Here is a 15,424-nt window from a genome sequence, read left to right as displayed (position 1 = left end):
CCCTCAGGGAATTTATCTAGGGGTATAGCGTACATTTCAAACCCCCAGGGGTTTCACCAATTTTGATACAACTGGGCTGTGCAAATGAAAAATTACATTTTTTACACAAAAATGCAGATCTGGCTCAAAATTTTTCATTTTCACAAGGAATGAAGGAGACAAAGCACCCCAAAATCTGTGCCCCAATTTCTCCCGAGTACGGCAATGCCTCACATGTGCCCAAAAAATACCAGTTGGGTGCATGGCAGGACTCAGAAGGGAAGGAGTGATTTTTGGATTTTGCAGCACAGATTCTGGTTGAATGACCCCTGAAGCACCTATACAGTGGAACCCCCCCACAAGTGACCCCATTTTGCAAACTACACCCTTCAGGGAATTCATCAGGGGGTATAGTGTACATTTCAAACCCCCAGGGGTTTCACCAATTTTGATACAACTGAGCTGTGAAAATGAAAAATTAATTTTTTTCATTTTCACAGCCCAGTTGTATCAAAATTGGTGAAACCCCTGGGGGTTTGAAATGTACACTATACCCCTTGATGAATTCCCTGAGGGGTGTAGTTTGCAAAATGGGGTCACTTGTGGGGGGGTTCCTAACTTTTAGCATCTTATGGTGCCTAGAAACCTACATGGTGCCTAAAAAAATAATCTCATAAAAAGGAGGCTCCAAAATCAAGTAGGTGCTCCTTCTATTATGAAGCCTGTGGTTTGGTCACCGTGCACACTAGGGCCACATATAGGATATTTATGAAAACCAAAGAATTGGGGGAATCAATTTTTAGTCACATTTCTCTAGTAAAATCTACTGTATTCGTTAGAAAAATGTATTAAAATTGAAACTCTGCAAAAAAAAAGAAATTTTGAAATTCCACCTACACTTTGTTTTAATTCCTGTGAAACACCTAAAGGGTTAACAAACTTCCAAAATGCTGTTTTGAATACTGTGAGGGGTGCAGTTTTTGAAATGGCATCATTTATGGGGGTGTCTCACATACAAGTACCTCAAAGTCACATCAGAACTGAACTGGTCCCTAAAAAAATCAGTGTTTGAAATTTTCTTGAAAATTTGAGAATTTGCTATTCATATTGTAAGCCTCCTAGTGTCCCAAAAAATTAAAAGGAAGTTGAAATAATGATGTCAACATAAAGTAGACATATGGTCTATGTTAGTTATTCACTATTTTGAGTGGTAAGATTATTTGTCTCACAAGCAGAAAATTTAACATTTTGCAAATCGCTAAATTTTCCATTTTTTCACGATATTTTGGTATTTTTCACAAAAAAACACAGACTGTATCGACCCAAATTTACCACTAATTTGAAGTACAAGGTGTCACGAAAAAACAATCTCAAAACCACTGGGATAAGTAAAAGCAAAAAAAAGTTATCCCCACTTAAGTGAGACATGTCAGATTTGAAAAAAATGGCTCTGTCAGGAACGCAAAAACTAGCTCTGTCAGGAAGGGGTTAAAATCCCGAAAAGGTTACAATATATACATATATATGTATACATACATACATCTTTCCACTTTTTTATATTAATAAATTCAGGGAAAGAAACTTGCAAAATTTTCTTTAAAAAGAACCCTGGAAAGTTTTTTGCAATTAGATTCAAATAAAAAGTCCTGCAAATTGTGCAAGATATATTCGGGAAAATACTGTCTGTATAATACACATAAATAACAGATCATAAACAAAAAATATATAATTTTTATTTATGACCTGTTATTTATATAGCGCACACATATTCCACAGCGCTTTACAAAAAATATTGGGTCATTCCCATCAGTACCTGCATGAGTGAGCTTGTGTCTAGGTACTTGTTTCCTAGCACGACGCCCCTGATGTCCATCTTACGGCATCTGATCGCTGCATACCACGCATGCGATGCATTTTTTAATTGTACAAGAACCCCCACTATCAACGCAAAGGCGAAGCGCAAACCCGAAGCGTGTACACGTCCTCCGACCTTTTTCATACCCCCACTATCCCCGTCGGCGTGGAGTTAAATTTATATAGTGTGGTGAGCGCAGCGAGCCACCGAGCCCGAAGCGTGGCGAGCGCAGCGAGCACCGCATATTACTTTACATGTATTCCGCGTCCGGTCGCCACATTTCGGGCACGGTGGCTCACTGCGCTCGCCACACTATCTAAAATCAACTGCACACCGACGTGGATAGTGGGGGTATGAAAAGGTCGGAGGACGCGTACCGCCGCCCCTCGCGGGCTCGATGCGCTTGCCACGCTTCAGGTTGCCGTTGACTATGGGGGGCCATTTAACATTGTAAGGACCCATCAGGGTGCTTGTACAATCAAAAATCGTATACGATCGCATCGTATGCCATTGTATGGCATACGATGCGATGCAATATTTTATTGTACAATATCGCGTTGCGACGCATACCTTATTTAGTATAATGGTATACTGCTAGGAAACAAGTACCCAATCTATATTACCTATCATATGTACACGCACACACATTCAGGCTAGGGTTAATTCTGTTGGGACCCAAGTAACCTACCAGTATATTTTTGGATTGTGGGAGGAAACCGGAGCACCCTGAGGAAACCCACCCAAGCACAGGGAGAATATACAAGCTTCACACTCTAATAGAGATGGGTCGTTCGTGAACGAGCCGGTTCTTTTGAACGGCTCCTTCCAAAGAACGAGGGATCCGCCGATCCCAAAATGGTGATCCGGATCAGTTTCGCTTTACATTGCATACAATACAATGCATTGCTTGAGCTCAGCACTGCCACCTTTGGCAGCTGAGATATTTTCTTCTAATTGGAGACTGAGTGAATAGAAAAACAAGCCTGCTTGTGCTGCTGCTGCTGCTGCTGCTGCTGTGTCATGTGCAGATCTAGATTCTTCTTGAAGCCCTGAAGGAGCCCAACAGCAGAGGCATTGCAAGATTGCTTCACCATCTTCTACTAGTACAGTATCATAGAAAGTTGTGTAGAAGTATGAACACACATTCTCACAGACACACAGACTTTGGTTAGGCAGTGCACATGTTTTTTTTTTTTTTACTAGATCTGAGTTTGCTGGGCTGTGTAATACTTTTAACTTTAATTTGGAGGGGGAGGGGGCCTTCTTTTAACTTTCATTTGGAGGGGGGGGGGGGGGGGGGCTTGGCAATGAGCAAATTTAGTCCCCCTTGGCAATGAACAAATTTAATCCCCCTTGGCAACGAGCAAAATTAATACCCCTTTTACACCGCCGCAAAACCCCGGGTCTTCAGCGGGTCAGACTCCGGTCAGCGGCAGTGTAAATGGGACACGCTGTGTTCCTTTACACGGGACTTCTACCCAGGTCCTGGGAACTGGATTGTTCGTCAGACAAGCGTTGGTCAGACAGTCACTAGGTCGACATGCAGAAAGGTCGACATGGGAAGAGGTCGACATGGAACGGTCGACGTGGTTTTAGGTCGACATGGACGTTAGGGTGACATGAGGAAGGTCGAAAGGTCATAAGGTCGACATGGGGTTTTCGCTGTTTTTTGACCCGAATGTCAACACAGTTGGAAGTGAAATCGGACCCTCGCATCGCTCACAATGCTTCGGGCACAGTGGCTCACTTCGCTTGCCACACTATTATAATCTCACTCCATGCCCTAGTGGATGGTAGGGCATGAAATACCGCCTGTCGGCACATGTCGGCTCAAAAAACAGTGAAAATCCCCATGTCGACCTTATGACCTGTCGACCTTCCTCATGTTGACCTATAACCATGTAGACCTTGTTCCATGTCGACGTAAAACCACGTCGACCTGTAACCACGCCGACTTTTACCTAAAACCATGTCGACCTTTCAGCATGTCGACCTAATGTCGACCTAGTTCAGTCGACCAAATGACTGTTTCCCCAGGTCCTGACCATGGTAGAACATGACTATGACCTGGGTAGAGGGCAGTCGGTGTAAATGGGTACACTGGGTCATCTGACCCGGCTCCCATTTACATCAATGGGGGACCGCAGCATCCGCAGGTTGGACAGGGGGGCACAGACAGCCTGCGCTGCTGTCTGCTATATTCAGCAGACAGCAGCGGAGGAGGTGAATGGATGCCGGTGTGAGGCATCCATTCACCTCCAGGTCTATGGCTGGAGGGGTGCACGGGGGCTGGGGGCAGCCCAGCAGCTTACCTTGGTGCTGGGCTGTCCCCAGCACGGCGATCAGTGGTCCCGGCGGGGATCACCGCAGGCCTGGCGCTTGGAGATGATGTCATTACATTTCTCTAAAATGTGCAATATACAGAACGCTTTAAGGAGCCGCATCCCGCTGTAAGCTCCTCTTCTCCTTCTGACACCCTCCGTGTACTCCCTGGCTAGCAGCTGTACATGTACCAGAGACATGGTATCTTCTACTCTAGTAAGCCAGTATCCCCTAAATGTATCATCGGGGAACCGCTGCAGGAATCTCCGATCCCTGCTGCGATCCCCCTTTCAGCGCCGCCGGCCGCATCCCCATAGGTTTCTATGGGGGATGCGAAGCTGCCCGATGTACCAACATCGGGCAGTCCGGCTTCGCACCCCTGGGCTACCGCCATTCTGAGATGGCGATAGCCCATTGTAGTCTATGCCTACACATCGCACTGCCCGGCTCGGATGAGAGGGCCTATTGGGGAGATATTCAAGGGGAGGGGCTACAGGCTAATTGTAGTAGTAGTACAGAGACCGGTAGCCCCACAGGAAGAGACCCTGAGATATATAAGGGGGCAAACCCAACGTATTCAATATTCAATTATCTACTGTGTTTACCACGCAGGGCTATTCAATTATTAGTCAATTTCCCCTGTGTGTAAAACCATAGATTCTGCGAGCTAATACTGTGGAGAACAATCTATGTTAAGTGCACCACCTAGGTCAGGGTTAGAGAACCTTTGGCCCCAGCTGTTGTTGGACTACACATCCCAGCATTCCCAGCAACAGTTTTATCATGGCCAAATAGCAAATTGTAGCAGGGCATGCTGGGATGTGTAGTCCAACAACAGCTGGAGGCCCAAAGGTTCCCCATCTCTGACCTACGACTTTGCTCTGTTTCTGGACTTCCCTCTTAACGAATGATTGCTATTACCTGTTCTAAACAGGTAAATGGGTAAGAAAGGTGTTTCCACACAGGTAATAACAATCAAACATTAAGAGGGAAGTCCAGAAACAGAGCATTGTGTCCCTCCTGGAAAGGGTCATGTTGGGAGGTATGGTACACTAACTCAAACCATAAATAACTGTCTTTTTTACACAAAGTGAGTCGCAGAGCCGCCCAAAGGATCTAGATCTTTTCACTGACCGACCCGGGTCGACCCGGGTCCGCTCAGTGAGCCGTTTTGCCCATCTCTACACTCTAAGGGTTACCAGCCCAAAGCAACAGAATAGTAATATCAGCGGTGGCGGCTGACTGTGGCCTAAAAAGAACAACACTTGAATGGTTCAGACTTCAGACGGGTGCCATCTAGTGGCTTACAGCATGCACAGCTCTTGAATCCCCCCATAGAGGTGAGGAGGTCTGTTAGCAATATATATATATATATATATATATATATATCCAATTTGGCGGCACTCACGGCAATAAATTCAAGTAAACAGCAACGTGTATTCCTATATATACACACATACACACAGGACAAGTGGAAAGCGGAGCTCAGACATAGAAGGTGCAAATCATCAGGATGATGAAGTGGTGAACCTCGCAGGTCTCTGAGTGCCGCCTTCCACTTGTCCTGCATATCACATTTATTCTGCCGAGTGCCTGTTCACGAAGGGATGCAGCGATTATGAAAGCAAAGTACATTTCAAACAGGGCAGTTTTTCACACCAATTGTGCAATTGCACAAAGATCATACTCTACCACTAAAATTTCCATATTTCTGTAAACAAAAACAAAAAAACCCTACTACATCCATATAAATCTAAAAATACATCTATTACTATATACATTCTGTGCAGGAGGCTGTATTCTAGGAAGTAATGGCTGAAAGTGATGGACTTCCAGGGTTAATAAATAACCCCAAAACAATCAGTACTGGGGTGTATAACCGCTGCCGCCTCCTCAGGGCAGAAGAGTTGGGTAATGGAGTATTATTTGACTTACACAATCAGAGACGCTGTTTACGGACAACACTAGAATAACTAGATCCATTCTGTCAGTGTACTCTACCCCCAGCGGTCACACCTCTGGCTTCTGTAGACACAACAAACACTCTTCTCCAGTGCTGCAGCCACTCACAGCCAGCACCACACACTGAAGTGATGTCCTCAAATTATTCCATTCACCACAACATTAAACTGAGATGTCCGTCATACATAGTAGTCTGGGAAGGAATCAAGGGACGGATTCTAGTATGTTCTGTGATAGAGCGTTTGAGATGCTGTTCCTGGGTGTTCCCATGGGCGACCTCCGTCCCTGCCACCGTCCACCCCTGGCACGTCCCGATCCATTCCACCTAGAAACTGTTGACTATAGTTATCCGTCTAACTAGATGCGTTGCAGCACGTAATTGTTGACTTAGAGGTCGTTGATCTGTTCTACCAGAACCAATCTAGAACCTATATTACATACAGTACATACACACACATACCTAACTGCCACAGACCAGAGTCCTCCACTACGTTACACTGAGGCCCTGAAGGGGATATAACATGTAATCCATAAGGTTATTGTACAGACAACGCAAGTTTACAGAACTGTTTAAAATCATAAAATTCAGCCATCTGTACTCCCAAATGTGAGAGAATGAAGCAGCTGACAGCTTGGCCCGCAGCACGACGACAAGGGGTTAACCCAAGCTGTATCTGGTTACAAATGGAAGTGCTCGTCCGCATTCCGCGCCAGCTGGTATTTAATGCCCCGTTTTATACAGGAATCGATCCGGCGCTCCGCATTTTGCAAGGATAACCACACCGCTGCACTCCATTACAAATATCTAGATTTTAAATGATGGGGATTATGAGTAAGTGTGCGGACTGGGAGGCGCATCAGCTGTACCAATGCCCTGTAGATCCTTCATTATCGTTTACAGCTCAACAAATGAAATAGGAGAAAGAGGGGGAAGTATTCTGTTCCAAAGTCAGTCTGTTAAAGGAGAGGATTTCTATAGAACAAATTCATGTCTGCATGTATGCTAGCCGGGAGATGCGCGGCTCGGGAACGCCGGGACCGTACACTTCACCGGCCAATCCAATCGGCTGAAAGAATGTGTCTAGGTCAACACTATTAGGGTCAATTTACTAAGATGGGAAGTTGCTATAGGCAACCAAACAGAATCTACTTATTTATTTATTTAGTACCTTCTAGATTGGTGATGGGGAACCTTTGGCCCTCCAGCCGTTGTTGAACTACACATCCCAGCATGCCCTGCTACAGTTTTGCTGTTTGCCCATTCTAAAACAGCTGGAGGGCCGAAGGTTCCCCATCCCTGTTCTGGAAGATAGTAGATAAAAGGGACAGATTCTCTAAGCTTCAAAAATGATAAAATGGAGAGTGATAAACAGCCAGCCAATCAGCTCCTGCCTGACATTTTTCAAACACAGTCTGTGACATGGCAGGCAGGAGCTGATTGGCTGGCTGTTTATCACTCTCCATTTTATCACTTTTGAAGCTTATAGAATCTGGCCCAGAATCTCATTGGTTGTCCATAGCAAACATCCCATGTGAAATAGAACTCCCACCTTAGTACATTGGTATCCGGACTGATCATAGACTGACTCATGATAGACAGTCATATGGTCGACCACTGATGGAGGACAATCAAAAGGTTGACAGTGTCAAAAGGTAGACCATCAAAAAGTTGTCAGGGTTTAAAGGTCAACACAATAGGTTGAGAGGGTCTAAAGGTCCACATGGTCAAAAGGTCGACATGAAAAAGGTAGACATGCATTTTTTTTACAAAATTTTCAGCCGACATGCCGATATTTCATGCCCTACTATCAACTAGGGCGTGGAGGGAGAATAAAATAGTGTGCCGAGCCCGAAGCATGGCGAGCACAGCGGTGCACTTAGTGTCCATGTCGACCTGTGTCAACACAGACACCCTAAAAACGCATGTCGTCCTTTCCATGTCGACATTTTGTCCGTCTACCATTAGTGGTCGGCCATATGACGAGTCATGAGTCAGTCTATGTTTTATACCATAACCAGTAAATTTGCCCCTATATGGTCGATATCAGTGGTGGCTCCAGAGAGGACTCTGCAGTCTCCATCAACTGACTCACTGGCAGTGAATCCTACTCCCCTATGTCAATGTCAACCCCCACCCCCTGGATCTGCCACACATGGTATACCGTAGCTATGGTCAATATGAAAATGTTGAGCGGGGTTTTTTTTTGGGGGGGGGGGTTCTTCATACATTATCATCCGTGTGGACTCTGATTGGGAATGGTAAAGTGTGCAGAGTGCAGGGGTAGGGGAATGAGGGGATGCAGTACACTAATTGGGTGTCAATAATGCCAATGTGTCAACATTTTCAATTATAACCTTTTGCTGGTGTCAGCCTTTGGGTGTCGTCCTAGACATTGTTGACATAATATACCACAACCATCAAGGTGTCCACTAAACCTCTGGAGAACTGTCGGCTGTTGTGAGTACAATGACCGTCATATGTCTAGGGAATCAGCAGCTGATGACAGATGCATTGCAGCACATAGCTGAAAAACATTTCTCTATGGCAGTAAAACAGCTCCATAAAGTGTAATGTTGCCCATACACTTAGGCCAGTGGTTCCCAAACTTTTTTGAATCACGGCACCCTAGAGCATCAAAATATTTTCAAGGCACCCCCAGGCCAAATGCTTCTTATCGAGCAATTCAGAAAAAAAATATTAAATTAAATGCATTGTGTTTATATGTCAGTTATCTGGTGAGAGACAGGATTTGTCCACATATATTATGATTGGCAGCCACCAGCACTGGTTTTGCCTGGTACATTGGCCATAAATAATATGAATTGATCTTGGTCCACCAACCCAAGGCACCCCTGCAAGTGCCCTGAGGCACCCCAGGGTGCCTAGGCACACAGTTTGGGAACCACTGACTTAGGCAATCGGATTGAAGTGCAATGTACTGAAGTGCAATGCAATGTCACATCTTATGGCGCAAAAAGTATCCCCTTTAAGCACCCGATGTCTCATGCCATCTTGCGATGGCACATCGGGTGCTGAAAGAGGGCAGGCAGAGGGCGGCGGAGTAGCATAGCACTCTGTAGTAGAGATAGCAGGCGGTGTGGGTCAGCGCGGCGGCAGAATTTGACTTTTTTTTTTTTTTAAACACTGGCCGACTCTCTCAGCCAATCAGAGGACTGCCCAGGGTTTTAAACAAATCTGCCGCCACCGCTGACCGATAGCGCTCCTTCACTGCACTAAAGTACCCAGACGGACACCGGCAGCGGTCACTCCAGCCCCCACTCCCCAAACCTGACACCACCGAAAGCGTTCTCTCCGCCCCCCACCCGCGGATTGCATTTGAGCGATCGCATGTGGTTAAAAAACACATGTGTTCGCTCCTGCAATTCGATAGATATTATGTGCAGCCCATACGATACGACCGGGAGGGTTGCCCACCTTTCCGGGGGGGCCAGGAGGGGGACTCGATTTTCGGGATCCTCCCGGCCATTCCGGGAGGGTTGGCAACCCTGACATACATGAAAGGATTACACTTTGAAAACTTTTCCATAGACAGATGCATCATATACAGATACTGTAGGCTACCAGTATAGGGCTCCCTGCATACTCGCACAGTGCTGGAGAACAATGCCAAACTATAGAGTAGATTATACAAGGAAAATCGGTACTTATGTAATATCTGGGCTCCCGTTTTTCTTATGAGACCACGTCCGCTCGCCACGCTTCGGGCACGGTGGCTCGCTGCGCTCGCCACACTATATAAAATCAACTCCATGCGTAGTTGGATAGTAGGGGTATGAAAAAACGGGGTGCATTTAACATGGGAGCCCAGATAATACATAAGTACCGGAAAATCAGATGTTCCAGCAACCCCCAGGGGAAGCCTGCACAGATCACACTACTGAGCCAAGCATACGCAACAATGCAGAGAGATACTGGGAATGTATGATGTTTGATACAATGAATGCATACACAAAACCCTGTGTGGTTACAGTAATAAGGTGTCCACCAACAGTCTATTTAGCTGCTGCAGAACGTCATGCAAGTCCAGATCTTTAACCTTTTCTACATTTAACTAAAAAACCATTGTCTACTGGAATAGGAGCCTCAGGCTGGTTACGTACTACACAATGGACCTTATACTGGTCCAACGCAACGCTGTGGATCTAACGCCGCCCGCCCTCTCACGCTGCGATCCCCCACACGGCTGCGAATGGATGTTTTGCCTTTGGTAGGTGGAGCAAATCATTTAATGGTTGGTGACCACTGAATGATGTGGAGCATACACGCAAAATAAAGTCACTGTCAGGGTGCGCATAACTATATGATATGGTCACAACGATATCATTATTGTGCACAGCTATAATTTATAGTTTACGTCTCGTGTGTGTACACAACTACAGGATCAGCCATCAGTGTGCCACATTTGTATAAACCCGGGTTGGGGTATAACTCTTTCTACCCTCCATGTAGATTTACTGACAGCTTCTAGAGGAACGGGAACAGAGACTTTGCACTGCAGCAGCCAGCATACATTATCTATGATATTCTGGTATGTGCCAGTTTCTGCACAGGAAGTGGTCAACTAGGAACGTCTCGATGAATGAACTAACCAGAAAGCTATCCCAGTCCACACACACAAGGATATACATACATACATACATACATACATACATGTGGCCACACACACACACACACACACACACAGCGTAGTACATGTAATACAGGGAAGTTTATCTCAGGACTAAGACAGATAGGGACGGAGCATCACAGAGGTAAGTAGCACAGACAGATGGATGGAGCATCACAGAGGTAAGTAGCACAGATGGACGGGGCATCACAGAGGTAAGTAGCACAGACAGAGGGGGCATCACAGAGGTAAGTAGCACAGACAGATGGACTGAGCATCACAGAGGTAAGTAGCACAGACAGATGGACGGAGCATCACAGAGATAAGTAGCACAGACAGAGGGGGCATCACAGAGGTAAGTAGCACAGACAGATGGACTGAGCATCACAGAGGTAAGAAGCACAGACAGATGGACGGAGCATCACAGAGGTAAGTAGCACAGATGGACGCAGCATCAGAGTGGTAAGTAGCACAGATGGACGGAGCATCACAGTGGTAAGTTGCACAGACGGAGGGGTCATCACAGAGGTAAGTAGCACAGACAGATGGAGGGGTCATCACAGAGGAAAGTAGCACAGATGGAGGAGGGCATCTCAGAGGTAAGTAGCACAGATGGAGGAGGGCATCTCAGAGGTAAGTAGCACAGATGGAGGAGGGCATCTCAGAGGTAAGTAGCACAGATGGAGGAGGGCATCTCAGAGGTAAGTAGCACAGATGGAGGAGGGCATCTCAGAGGTAAGTAGCACAGATGGAGGAGGGCATCTCAGAGGTAAGTAGCACAGATGGAGGGGGCATCACAGAAGTACGTAGCACAGATGGAGGGGGCGTCTCAGAGGTAAGTAGCACAGACGGAGGAGGGCATCACAGACAGGTGCAGGAGGGGGGCATAACAGAGAGGTAAGTAGCACAGACAGATGGAGGAGGGGGCATGACAGAGAGGTAAGTAGCACAGACAGATGGAGGAGGGGGCAGGACAGAGAGAGGTAAGTAGCACAGACAGATGGAGGAGGGGGCATCACAGAGGTAAGTAGCACAGACAGATGGAGGGGGGCATGTAAAATAGACAGATGGGGCATACAGGGTCAAAGTGTGAGTGGTAAGTAGCACAGAGGCAGATGAAGGGGCATACAGTGTCACAGTGATGGGTAAGCAGCGCAGAGGAAGGGGCATACAGTGTCACAGAGTTAGGGGTTTGCAGCACAGAGGCAGATGGAGGGGCATACAGTATCACAGTGCGGGGCAAGTAGCACAGAGGCAGATGGAGGGGCATATAGCACACAGGCAGATGGAGGGGCATAGGGTCACAGACTGAGGGGTAAGTAGCACAAAGGCAGATGGAGGGGCATACAGTGTCACAGAGTGAGGGGTAAATAGCACGCAGGCAGATGGAGGCCACTTACCTAACCGACTAAAACTCTCCGATAAAGTTCTCCGCAACTTTTTCATCTTGCTGAGCTTTTGCGCCGGCTGCGCCCCAATCATGTCACACATGTGCCGGGCGGTGTACACAGCAGCAGGGATCCCAGTGTGGTGCACTCTCCTGCAGCCAGCGGGACGGGGCTCAGCTCCTGCAGCCAACCGGGACGGGGCTCAGCTCCTGCACACAGCCGCTGCCCAGAGAAACTGACTCATATTCTCAGGATGTTTATTTGCAAAAAAAAAAAAAATGTTCCCCTCCAATAATATAAAATACAAATGAAAACTATTGCTGCAACAAATGGAACTATGTATGGAGAAAGTATATATCAATGGGTGAAAGGAAAGCAGCCCAGGACGGTTCTGCAGCCAGGATGCAGGAAACAGGCAATGCCTTCAGCTGGTCCTACTGCTGCTACTTGCACAGCCCAATGCTCCCTGCCTGTTCTGGGCTCCCACCCCCTCCTATGTCTTCGTCATTGTAGTGTTTATGTTCTGAGCTCGGATGATGAAGCAGATCCAGGAGCCGGCTTGTAGCTGGCTATAGGGTGTTAGCAGTGTGGTCTCCTGTAGCACAGCACAGCCTGCCATCCGGATACTGCAGCTCCACTGCGCCATCTAGCGGCGAAAATGGGGTAGCGCAGCTCGGTCTACTGTGGTCACTCATTATAATGGAGCTCAGCTGTGTGAGAAGAACACTACCAGGCCTATTAGGATTTTGATGAGCATTCATTAAGGTTCTGCATTAAAATGGAGATGTGGTCGTTTTACATTTCAGGTTGCTAGACAATCAATATCATGCATGGGGCACATAGGGAGCTGAATGTGTTCATGCACACACTGTCCTGTATGTCTCTGCATAAGTGACATTCACGCCAGGTGATCATCCAGCAGATTCAGGAGCGAAATATTCTACCAGCTGCCGCTATGTTCCGCCACGGTCCTGTAGAAGGATCTTGCAATCAGTCGATATATGGATCTGTGATTTCCCCCACGGCACTGCGGACACCTTGTGACAACACATAAATACTTAAAAGCTGATAATAAACAATAAGGATAATTTTTATATTTATGTCTCAAATAAATGATGGAACATTGGAGCTAGCCTTATGACATGTGCTTTTGTAATCATTTTATAACATGCAATTCAAACGTCTCCCAACATTAGCTTAATACCCCTTTCACATCACAAACACTGGGTGGCACCTGGGATTTAGGCACGGGTCCGTCCAGAGAGCGACCTGACATTTGCGATGTTTGCTGCTCACAGTGACCCGGCTTATTGCTGGGTCGATGACGTCATCCAAGGGTGGGTGCGTCATGTGTGGGTGGGGCAGAGCTGCCATGGGAGGGGCCCGGGACTCATTTCCAATCCGGGCCCCTCCTCCTTCTCACTTGACTTTCCGTAACCCGGCTCTTAGAGCCAATCAGAGTTTGTGTACCAACAGCTGCTTTGATTGGCTGTTGGTACATGAGCTCTGATTGGCTAAAAAGCCGGTGAAGCATTTTATTGTCCGCCAGCATGCTGGGTTGAATAAGCCTGCGCTCCAGGACCTGCTTTGTTCAGCGCACTGAGCGCAGCGGAGCGGAGGCAGTCGGGGGGGGGGGGGTTATGGTGGCAAAATTAGCTGCCCGGACCCTTCCAGAGGCCGGGGCCCAGGACAGCTGTACCCACAGCACCCACCTATTGGCCAACCCTGGGGTGGGGGAGGAGGCGGCACTGAGGGGATGCTGCTGACTCCTCCATAGAAGTGAAAAGGACCCTGATCGCTCAACCCAGGAATAACACTGCTCTTATCCTGGGTCAGATTGCCAGCAACAACCCGGGATTGACCCGGGTTTTTTGTGCGGTGTGAAAAGGGTATTACCCATAAATGGTCTCCATTCACTACTTACATTTTATACTGGTATAACTACCTACATTTGGTCGACAGGGCTTAACTCGACACATGAAATAGGTCGACTTGGCTAAGGTAGGAAGGCCGACACAAGCATTAGGTTGACAATGGGAAGGTCGATAGTCAAAAAGGTCGACATGAGTTTTTCACTTATTTTTGTGCCAGCAGGCGGTATTTCATTCCCTACCCTCCGCTAGAACCTGGAGGGAGAATATAATAGTGTGCCACGTACAGCGAGGCTCCGTGCTCGAACCGTGGTGTCCGTGTCCACAAAATTTGAGGCAAAAAAACTGTGAAAAACTGTGAAAAACTGTGTTGACTTAAGCCCTATAGACATTTAGTGGTCTAACATACGCAGCCTAGCGAACTGAACTGAATGAGGCCCATAGTCACTCTCAACCCTTACATCAGAGCCATTCATGGGAACGTAAGCTCTCACGAGCAGGGCCCTCTTCCCTCATGTGCTTTTCCTTCTCTTACTTAAACCATGTTTGATGGCACCAAGTTCCGCCTTGCACACATGTATATTGCAGAGCTGTTGATTATCCTCTATCTGAATGTTTGGTTTGATAATCCTCCTCATTACCAGGTACTCATTGTCTTTAGGCATTACCGGTGCGTCATTATGCACCTTCCCTATTGTTAAAGATTTCATTTTACTAGAAATAATTTTAGTTCAATACTGGTTAAAGAAATGTTTATTGCTCAGGCACAAAGTTCTGAGAGAGATGTGAGGACTATAATAACTAAATAAATACCATAACATAATTGAACCAGTACTGCACTTTCTAAGTTTACATTCTCCCACTTTATAAGTAAGGCTCCCGTTTCTTCTTCCTGGTAGCTGCTCTCTGGTCCAGTGCACTTATTGAGGACTGAGATCAACACACACAGCAAACTTGGTAGAAGAACCTGCTACCACTGGGAATGTGCATTAGCTCTGTCCCTTAAACTGCATCATGTGCTGGCAGCTCTAGTAATCGCATAAGGGGCGTAAGTTCATCTCAGTCTCCCGGAGACAAGTTCACGTTTGGTGCCCCCGTATCAACACACATGACTTATATACGGTAATTTTATAGATCACGCTCTGAAAGTAAACAGGGCCCGGAGCTTGCAGTTACCCTGTGATTTAGCCGCACAGGATGAGTGGTACCAAAAAGAGGCTGTAGTGTCTTCTAATGCAGTTGATAGTAGGGCTATAGGTACACAGCCTATTAACTTTGCGGCAGCAGTGGGTGCACGGCAGAGCTTTGTTTGAAGAGCAACGGCAAACTTGGATCCCGTTGTGAACCACACAGGTGTCACAGAACATGCAGGCGCCTTCTTCAGGACTTGGAGCCCAGAGGCAGGCAACTCCATTGTCT

The 15,424-nt window shown here is 46.8% G+C and overlaps 1 protein-coding gene across 2 annotated transcripts in view; it reads right to left on the bottom strand.

The window, feature by feature from the left end:
* Window positions 1-12,730, bottom strand: part of CDK14 (cyclin dependent kinase 14) — a 505,408-nt gene extending 492,678 nt beyond the window's left edge. Inside the window, exon 1 of one of the 2 annotated variants that reach the window (XM_083189415.1) lies at window positions 12,147-12,730. In XM_083189415.1, the coding sequence (XP_083045541.1) occupies window positions 12,147-12,237 (91 nt within the window). In that variant the 5' untranslated portion in view covers window positions 12,238-12,730. The remainder of the gene's footprint in view (window positions 1-12,146) is intronic. The other variant, XM_083189416.1, reaches the window with a different exon arrangement.
* Between the last annotated feature and the right edge of the window lie 2,694 nt (window positions 12,731-15,424).

Source organism: Crinia signifera, chromosome 5 (genome assembly GCF_055691185.1).
Source record: "Crinia signifera chromosome 5, ASM5569118v1, whole genome shotgun sequence".
In the NCBI taxonomy this organism is placed as follows: Eukaryota; Metazoa; Chordata; class Amphibia; order Anura; family Myobatrachidae; genus Crinia; species Crinia signifera.
Note: the sequence above shows the minus strand (reverse complement) of the source record. Positions and strands in the feature narration are given on the sequence as shown.